The sequence below is a fragment of the Branchiostoma floridae genome, chromosome 2 (assembly GCF_000003815.2).
Source record: "Branchiostoma floridae strain S238N-H82 chromosome 2, Bfl_VNyyK, whole genome shotgun sequence".
Taxonomy (NCBI): Eukaryota; Metazoa; Chordata; class Leptocardii; order Amphioxiformes; family Branchiostomatidae; genus Branchiostoma; species Branchiostoma floridae.
Window position 1 is genome coordinate 5,267,657 of NC_049980.1, and position 10,248 is coordinate 5,277,904.

The window sequence follows — 10,248 nt, forward strand, 5'->3', positions numbered from 1 at the left end:
TACAGATTCTAACCATTGATACGAATGTATATTCAGTAAAGTATATGAATGTCTGGCTATGTAAACTAGAGTGAGCTAACACCATACATACGGTAGGATTTTATACAACGGAACGCCTTATTCTGTTTTCTGTGATCCATATACATAACCGCAAATTTGATGTTAGTGCATCGATTGCATGTAAGGCCATGTTGATTTGATTAAATGGATGACATCGTCTGGAAACCTCAAAACTGATGTGAGCGTGCCTTCATTATGAAATATAAGTGGTTAGGAAGGTTCGAAAATGACATAACAAACGGTGTGGTATAACAAACAATAAAATCTTCATTGTTTTGCGTCTTCTTACCAGGAAGACTAGCGGTGGACCCTAGGGTCCACCGCTAATGGTTATTCTAATAAAGTTTCAAAGTTTCAAAGTTTCTTCTTTGACGTCAGTGTAAGTTTTACAATATTAGTTTTTTTTGTGATATACGGCACATATTTGCCCAATTTTCAGCTGCTTATAATTTACATTTTATAGTACGGTTTGAAACATTCTTTTACCTTTGAAAACGGCCGAAAATTGATGCGCGCGCGGATGTCATCCATAACCAAATTCAACATGACCTAATAATCTGCATTTAATTGCTGACTCCGCTACATTCTTTTCTGCAGAGACCGACGACATGGACGTCCGTTTCGTCGTGTTTCTCGGCCTGCTATTCTCCACCTGTGCCGAGCCCGAGTCAGGCACATGGGTATGGAAGCGGCTCTGGCAACCTCACCTCGACGGCATCTGCAGCGCCCTGTGCCCGCAGCAAGTCGAGACCACCCCCTGCCCTACGGAACCCCCCGAACCAACCCCGCCGATCCCTCCCGAACCTACCGACTACTGCCGACAAAACCCGAAGACGCTTGCCTGCCAGCTCGTCGCGAGAGATCCCGAACGCGCCGTCCGATTCTACAACGATAACCAGTGGGCCTTCCTCCGAGAGGGAACCCGCCAGAAGGAGGACAAGCCTACCGACCAAGACGTCGTGATCTCCTCCGAAGAACAAGAGGAACAACAACAAGTCCGGGACGAGGAAGATAGGGCTGGCGCAAGGAAAAAGATCAGGGAATGGAAACAGGTGTGGGGAAGTGATCAGGATAGTGAGGGGAGTGACGGGGAGATGACGTACGGACAGCGACGATATTCCAGCTGGTCTTCGTCCCGATCAATCGTCACAGCTCGTCCGGATGCCATCGTTGGCGAAAGTAGGTGTTTTGAGACATTTACTGTAATCTAATATGCTTATAACTAAACTCGTTTTCGGTTTGTCAGTTAGCCTGTGTTCCCGCATTGATTTTCATTTGCCATACATAGACATGTCTCATCATTGAGTGACATTGGCAAAATGTCAAAGTTGTTAGGGCGACAGGGAGTAGGGTTCAGAGTCGGTAGGAATGGTCATTTATCAAACTTGTCTGACATTTGACGGACATTCCAGGTCATGTGGTCAATGGAAGAGTCTACTATTTCACGGGGATGTACTGTTTTTGGTCTGTGAGTGTCTATGTATTTTCGCAGCTATACATTTTTGTCTGCTTTTCATATTCATTGTCAAGTGACACGAAGGGATCAGGGGACATTTGCAATGTTCTTCAAAACCTTATCTGTTTGGTTGATGAACTACCTAATGCATTTATACAAAACATACGAAAACTCTAAATATTTCACGCAGGTCTGACATCTTCGCACTCTTGTTTTCGAAGGTACGGTGATTCGTGGACAGTTCCGCCCGGTAACCGTGAAGATGAACATGAACGTGCGGAGGCGGGGCCAGGTGGTGCGGTCGTTCCGGACCCACCGGCGGGAAGGGGAGTCCCAGCAGGGCGGGGAGGTCCAGCGGACCGGCGGCGGTGACACAGGAGGTGACTACACAATCACATTTTCCCCCGGTAATTTTCCCCCGGTAATACATGTAATCCTGTGGGGAAGTGGAAAAAACAAATATGACATTATCTCAAGAATTAAAACGTCAAGCCACGGGGGTGCAAAAACCCACGTGATGGAGAAAGGCCATTTTACAACTGATTCAACAAGTATATGGTCTATCTTACCGCTGCCACAAAAATGCTCAGATTTCACATAAAATCCCACCATGAAAGGATTTTGAATGGCTTAAAGCCTTAACTTTATTTGATTGTTGTGTCACCCCACAATTGCCACAGCCCACCAATGCGGTTTCCTATTTAAGTACATAGAACACATGTAAGAAGAGGGCGTTGAAAATTCGCCTACCTGAGGTTAAGTCTGTGGAAAACTTATATTGGCAGCCAAGTCTGACTTCTAAATTATCCGTCTAGAAAGTTTCAATCATGTTCATACGGTGGAATGATCAATACCACAGCAGAACGAATCTTGGTGACCTTTAACCCGTCCAGGGAGAACATTTAAAAACACATATTCTAAATTAGTCCATGGGCCAGAGGGGGTTTTGGTACCACCGAGAGGGACAAATGCTATCATGGATTTTTTTGATGAGCAGGAACCAAAGTTTATTTTAAGCTATGATAACCAGTTGTCATGCGTAGCTTTCCTACTGTAATCACGTGACCAAGTGACGTCATCCAAATTGACCTGGCCGTGGGGTCCTTTATTGAAAAGGACGGGATAGATATCTAAAATATCAACAATTTCTCGTGAAATTTGGTTTACATGTGGGACATACTACAGGGATTACAATGGATTAAGTTTTTTGTCAGTACTTAACATTTTTAGGAAGTTATGAGTCTTAAAAGATTGATTTTTGGGATAATTTTTGCGTAAAAATTACATTGTTTACTTTCCAAAACCAGGCATTTATTCAGCCTGCCGATGGGGCCTTGTTTGATACGTTTTCTTGATTTACCACATCTTTATCTGTATTTTGGGCTTTAACGCATCAAAACCGGTCAATTCTATCAATAGTTACGAGTATTTCAATAATTACACCCAACGGACTTTTTATCAAATTGCTGCGAATATCGCAATGCATCATGGGTAATTCAAGACACTGTCTACCCATGTGGCTGAGTCAAAATATTGATTTTTCTCAACATTTGGGGTGGTAATAGGGCATTGGTCCATGTATACATAAATGGTTGCGTTTTGGGTAAAGTGGTGTTCACCGGTTGCCATGGCAACGGCCATTTTTTCGAATGGCGATTTTCATCTGTTTATGATCAATCATCAGTCGTTGCACTCCAAAACATATATATATAGCTAAAAGCCGAAACATTTTCCACAAAATAAAATAGCCAAGACTCTTACTTGTAATTTACAGCTCAAATGCCAACATTTCCCAAGGAAAAGGCTTCCTTTAACAGATCAAGTTTAATTGTTATTTTTCACCCACAGTCTGGCGGCGCCGGGAGGTACGGCGGAGGCAGACCCGACAGGCCCCGCCGGTCCTGGCACGGGCCTGCCGGAGCCACGGGAAGATGGTCACACCGCGCAGGGTCAGGGTCGAGGGGACGTGGCAGGACTTTGAACTCTACAGTTTCCAGGTGAGACGGAATGCGTGTAATCACTTTTTTTTCCAACTTCTCTAGAACAAAGAATCTACCTTATAAACAGTAGAATATGAAGTGCGCTTAGGTGTAGAGTGTACTATGTATGTTAATAATCAGATATGTTCTTTTAAGGTTATACAGAGGGTAGATTTCCTCACGTTAGACACATAGGTAGCATTGAAAGTGCATACTAGTATTTCACATGTGTTTTGTCAAACCGGCGGTTGCAAGACCAAAACAACCCTACATTTTCACCATTACTGAGAAGCCGAACTTCTATGCCTGACTCGGTCGATCTATTCTCCTTTTACATGACTGTATGTGTTGTGTTTGTTGTGACCTGTACTTAGTTTGGTTGGGCACAAATGTACAATAAAGTCATCAGATTTGTCCGGTTGACTGCCGTATACCGTGTTTTTGCGACTTGCTCACGGCGTCTATTTCTTGACGGGCCCCGGGTTTATTTTAATTCACAAAAAGAGACGGGACCCGACTGTGCCCGAATATAGCCCGGTAGCCACATGGTGTCCCTCAAGGCTACGTTGGGATCACGCGCTGAAGTGCCCGTAAACAGTCCGTAAAGTAACCGTCAGGGCCCTTTATTCCAATTTTAACCGCAGCATTGCTGATTTTTGCGTCGTGTCTGTTCCGTCTGTCAGGTCGGTCGTAGCGTGTTCCAGCGGTTCTACGGTGTGTCGTGTGTAGACAGGAAGCCCGTGACCAACTGTGACTGCGGAGGGATCTGTAAGGACAAATTCTCACAGTTCGTCGCGTTGGAGATCTACAAGGACGACAACGACGACTTTCAAGTAAGCAATGTATCCCACAAAATATCAAATGGGTATGATTTTGGAAACGGTCTGGGGAAAGGTAATGAATGCTACCTGAAACGTCTGACCGTTTCCAAACTCATATACAGTTCTATATGTGTAACTTAAATCATATTTAGCGTATCTTATTACCTGTGACTGGGTGTCTAACCTTTGTCATATTCTTGCGATTTAAAAGAAATATTCAATATAGATCTAACATTTGATTTTTTTTTTCTTCGCATCTGCTATTGGCAAGGGACAAAGCAAAAGACTTTCATTTTCTGATGTTGTAACGTATGTAATAGATTGTTTACGCTTGATTCGTCATTGAATAGAATGCCCCTGCAGTTCAATTGGTAGCAGCTTCACAGTTGAGCTCCTGGTTCCAACTTATTGGTAACTGGAAGACCCCGGTTCGAATCTGGGGAAGGGTATCCTGCATTCGTCTTTCGGAGGGGGCGTAAAGAGGTCCAGTGATCAAGCGTCACGTAAAGAGGTCCCCTGCCTTGAGCATGTTGCCCTATATATACTAATATGGGTACCTTATACCTGTGATAATAGAACAAAGTGAATACAACAAGATCAAAAACGTTTTCGCTGTTTTCCTCCAGGTGCGCCCTCGACTGGTGGAGGTACCGACTTGCTGTGAGCTTGTCATCCCCACGAGCTAGCTGTACCTACGTCACGACGTCATTCCAGGAAATATCATAATATCATAAGTACAAAAATATAAAACCACGAAAGAATTTAGCCATACAGTAGGGGTTACATTTAATAGTAGACCACGGTCATCATCACATGGATTTACAAAAAGAAAATCTATTCAACATATCTTTTTAAAAAGCCGGTTATCAAATTTTGGTAATTTATCAAATTTCCCGAAATCAACAATAAACTAAAATTTGAAGAAAAAAATCGATATCTACCATATGCAGACAACATACCAAACTATATATGCCACAACCAACTACAATACCTTCCTCAGGAGGTTCTTCTATTTTCCGGAGGTAAAAAGTGAAGAACACGCGTCTACACGATTTATTCTTACGTGTCGGAACAACTGATATAAACAGGCCGATGAAAATGGACATATATTGACTAGCCATACATTCAGAACCGACCTCGTGCCTTAGCAGACTTTAACAGTATCCATGTCCCCAACAACTGAATAAATTTCGTTAGAACAAACCGTTTCTATTGCCCGACTAATCTTAAACACATAAAAATAGATATGTCACCGTAGTTCAATTTGTATCAGCCTCACGGTTCAGCTCCTATCTAGTAAGTTCCAATTAGTTTGTAACTCAGGGAGACCTCATGGAGAGAATCATGGGTAGGCATCTCGGTTAGAACTGCACCTGTCTTTCAGAAGTGGCGTAGTAAAGTGGTAGTCTGTTCAAGGACATAACCACGTTACAACATCGTCATTACTAAGGTGGGTAGCTAAACAAGGTGAACATGACATAGAAAACAAGTTTTGTATTAGAATGCCCAGGGTTTTGCTAAAAGAAAAGAGAGGCCGAATCAACTTGAAGAAAAAGAAAAAAAAACCAATCACCTGTATTTCCTACCTCGTACAAATTTTCAATCAAGGAATCGCAATTGTCCAGTCTAATTCATTAACAAAGAAAATATAAAACACATAGTTGTAGGAGGAGTGTGTTGTGGACTGTGTATATAGGGCGTAGTATTGGAAGGCGGAGCCCAACCCTCTCGTACCGTCTTTTATCTTCCAACCGAAGTCCATTTTTACAACTGGGTGGAGTGGAGAAAGTCATGTAAGATGCTCTTCTTCAAGGTTACCGCATCGGTAGCATGTCGCTGATTTCGAACCCAGAACCTCTGGGTTCCGGGCCGTACAACCTAATACCTTTAGACGCCACATAATGAACTAGAGGCTACATTTGAATAATCAAGAAGCTACATCAGACCTAGATATCTGAACGGCAGGCAAGGTCGGGCACCAGGAGTGCCCTCTGTTTTTTCTGCCACGTGCAGGGGTTATCAAGGCTGTCACTTCTCGATACGTCTGACGAAGTTCAGACTGGGACCAGTGGAGCTCGTGTTAGCACAGTGTGCTCAGATGTTCAGATCTGATTTAGCTACCTACATGAAGCCACAAGTTCATTTGAACTAGTACAGATCTTTCCGCGGATAAACAAAATCATTTTGTTAACTGACCGGGGAAAGATATATACTAAAGTTGTTTGTTTGTGTGTGTTTGTGTGTGTTTGTTTGTTTCTTTGTGTTTGTTTGTGTTTGTGTGTGTGTGTGTGTGTCCGTGTGTGTCCATGTGTGTGTGTGTGTGTGTGTGTGTTGGTTTGTGTGTTTGTGTGTGAATATAAAAGTCGAAAATGCCTTGGGTGGGTTCTCTTGATACTAAGTGATGAGACTTTCTTGATGAGACTTCAAAATGATCAGTGGCTCTTAATGATCCTCCAGTGGAAACTCATGTTTTGAAATCTTATGTTATGGACATTTCATTGTCTTGAATAGCTTTAAGTGGTGAATGGCTGGTTTGGCCCCCTAGCTGATTGTTTGAGACTGCAGGGACAAAGATTGTTTCAGGCTTGCGTCAGAGAATAGAAAACTCAAGAAAGGGTTGGAGAATCGTCATGACTTTTGGTATACAGATAGCTTAAGTAATGATGCATTTTTGACTGCGCGATTCAGTGTTGTCCCAGAAGACTGACATCAAATTCTTCGCCAGTAGTCGGTTCCTTTGTTCTGTTGAACCTCGCGCTTCTGATTGCATCTGGAACTGTTTTGAGTCAACCACAGGCCGCGCCTGCACCGCGGTTTCGATAGACTTCACTGTCATTCTTGACGATAACGCGTGTCATTGAAGAGGCGGTTAAGGTTCAAATAGGGCTCATGATGACGGCATTGTCTGTAACCTAGGCCATGTTGATTTGATTCTATCGGTGACATCCGCGCGCGCATCAATTTTCGTCCGTTTCCAAAAGAGAAGTTTTCCATGTTGGGAAATTTAAACAGTAGCTGAAAGATGCTCAAATATATGCCATATATTGTAACTAAATATATGTAACGTTATATGTCAGAAAACGAGAAATTATGTCGTAGAAAGTCAATATAAAAAGTCTGAGAAGAAGATGTGGAAGATAACAACGAAAGATTCTATTGTTCGGTATACACATGTACATTACTCTGTGCGTTTAGTCATTCAAGGCCTTTTATATGAACTTTTGGAGTTCACAAAGGATATGTCATCAACAATCAACATGATTTTATCGGAAAACGTGCAAAAACACCTTCAGGCATTAGTTAAACCTCACTGGCAACCATACACATCTGTGTTTGAGTATCAGATTGAGGAAAGTGCTAGGATTCTTTAAACCAGAGATATGTCAGACAGAAACAGCGCCGGCTCGATGCCAGAAGAAAACCGCTGGAATTCAAGAAACGTTGAACTCTCGAGCTCCACATGTCCTGAGGGATGGTACTCACAGCCATACCGTAGGTTGGTGTCTCTCTGGTCGACGCTGTGCTACAGTCATGATGTGCTACAGTCACAGGTGTGTACCGGCACCGTGAGAAAATTCAGGTAGAGCTACGGTTCAGGCCAAGAGGATCAGGTCCAGGTCCGGACATTAACTTGCGTTCACACGTACGTATATGTTCAAGTCCGTATGAAGTCCGTAATCTACAAGGCTCCACGCTAAAACAAAGCCTCAAAAGTTGGACAAATATAGCAAGATAACATGCCAGAGGAGTTGGTCGCAAACCATACTCCTCGGAGAGCTAACTCTGCTAGCGTGTTATGCGTTTATATTTGTCCAAATTATAACATTTTCCCAGCGACCTGTGGAGCCTGATATAGAGGCTAAGAATTCCACACGGATCTCATACGGACTTGAATATATGCGCACGTGTGAACCCATCTTTAGACTCTGTTCACACTCAGGTGCGTATATTGAAGTCCGTTTGAGTTGCGTATTGACATTTTTTTAGCTAAGGTAAAGTTTGCGGGTTTAGTTTTCTACTTTGACCTACCGGTGTGCAGTATGGTTATCGAATCTAAGAAAAACTGCTTCTTCGGTGTAAAACGTTACGTAGTCAAAATATTGTCAATACGCAACTCATACGGACTTCGAATATACGCACAAAAGTGAGTGGACCCCTGAAAGTAGAGTCAAAACTACAAAGCATTCTTAACACGCGTGTTAGATAACGCAGTACACCTGACACAGCAAAAAGAATCTACACCACATTCCTTGCGAACCTCACATGACTTCCCGTGCGAACTTCCCGAGCAGGATTGACTGAAAGATGGCCAGAAGGCAAAAATGCGGTCTCGAGATCACCATCACGATATCTTCCTTTGCGCGTTGCTAAGCGACGAGATAAACACGTGATAGCAGGCGAGTTAATTGGTCGTAAGGTCTGGTAGGATGAATTTGAGAAATAACAGCTCGTGCCTTGTGGATAGTTGTGCCACCCGGTGCTGGGAAGATTTTTATCGCACAACATAACAACTTTCCATGGTGTACAAATCACAGCCGAACAGGTAAGGCATTTTATATGGTGTTATGAGGAATGATTGACAATGTAGGGCAAGCGATAGCCTATAGCTATAGCTAGCCTTGTATTCGAAGTCCCCACTTACTGTTCTCTAAAACTACTGGAGTTGTTGTAACTAAACTGAATTGAATTAAACTGAACTGTGTTTTCCCATTTTGTCTACTTTGGTCAAGCTATACATGCATGTCTGTTGTAATGTCAAATATACAGTTTATGAAAATCATACATATGTATATTGTGCGTTATATTGTTCCCTGTGCTATCTATGCTTATTATTACATGTGCGGTATGTTTTTGCTGTATTTTGTTTAGATGATAGTTGACAGTTGCAGAAAGTGCTGTCTTATAATTATTTTTCATTGAGACGTTGTTTAACTCAACCTTTGTTAATATTCGTAAACAAACAATTCAGATCCGCCAGTGACCTCTCAGTTTCATTGAGTTTATGGGGGACCGGCAAGGGCTAGACAAAAGATAGCAAGTTACAGATCTAGATATAATGATTTTAAGTCGTAATGTCAACAAGGAATATGTTTTCGGACAACATGCATACAGTCATATATGTATGCACGTTGTCCTAAAACATATTCCTTGTTGACACTGTGGTTTAGGCCAAAGATCACTAATACGTGCATGCACCGAGGTTCCTGGCCTTAGACTTGTAAAAGCCCTTTTTTGGTAAATGCATGCAGATGTTAGATTGAGACAATACATGGTGTAAAACCTCAGATTTTGGGCCCATTTCAAGCCCACGATGGCCCCCTAGTTTGAAAGGTTAGTTCCTAATCTGACGTCATCTATTTTTGAAATATTAGTCCGTACCGTGTTTTCCTTCTGTACAGAAATTGTTTGAATGAGACTTTTGGCCACGTGAAACATCGAACTACTGAGTACTGTCTGGAGTGGTAAGTTGACCTGGAATGTTTACGGATGAGGTTACCTTATTGCACCATGATTTTGCTCATTTTTACATCATCTTCAATACAGATTTCGATTGGTGGAACTTGACCTTGTTCTGTACAACTCTGCGCCAATGAGGGTCCACCTAGTCCTCATCCTGGCCGTGATTGGCTGTGTCAAAGGTCAGATCACCATGGGGGAGAGACGGCGGGGCACGGTGGACAAAATATGCCGTACTTTTTGCCCCAACTGTTCCCCGTCCTATGTCGGAGAGACATCGTCGGAAACGACCGAATACTGCCGACGGAATCCGACAGCGCTCTCGTGTGAACTCGCCAGAATCGACCCCGAGAGGGCCGTTCGTATCTTTCAGGACAACCAATGGGCTTTCATTCGAGGTGGACCCTCCCATGAAGAAGAACCTGCTGGGAATGAAAACGTGGGCTCTGAAGGAGAAGCAACGACGACGACGATT

General features: G+C 42.9%; 1 protein-coding gene across 1 annotated transcript; it reads left to right on the forward strand.

The window, feature by feature from the left end:
• The first annotated feature begins 661 nt into the window (after positions 1-661).
• LOC118410670 lies at positions 662-5,449 on the forward strand. The gene is made up of 5 exons (XM_035812474.1): positions 662-1,239; positions 1,738-1,896; positions 3,365-3,513; positions 4,179-4,328; positions 4,943-5,449. The coding sequence occupies exons 1-5, from the start codon at positions 669-671 to the stop codon at positions 5,000-5,002; spliced, it is 1,089 nt and encodes a 362-aa protein (XP_035668367.1). The 5' UTR covers positions 662-668; the 3' UTR covers positions 5,003-5,449.
• The last annotated feature ends 4,799 nt before the right edge of the window (positions 5,450-10,248 follow it).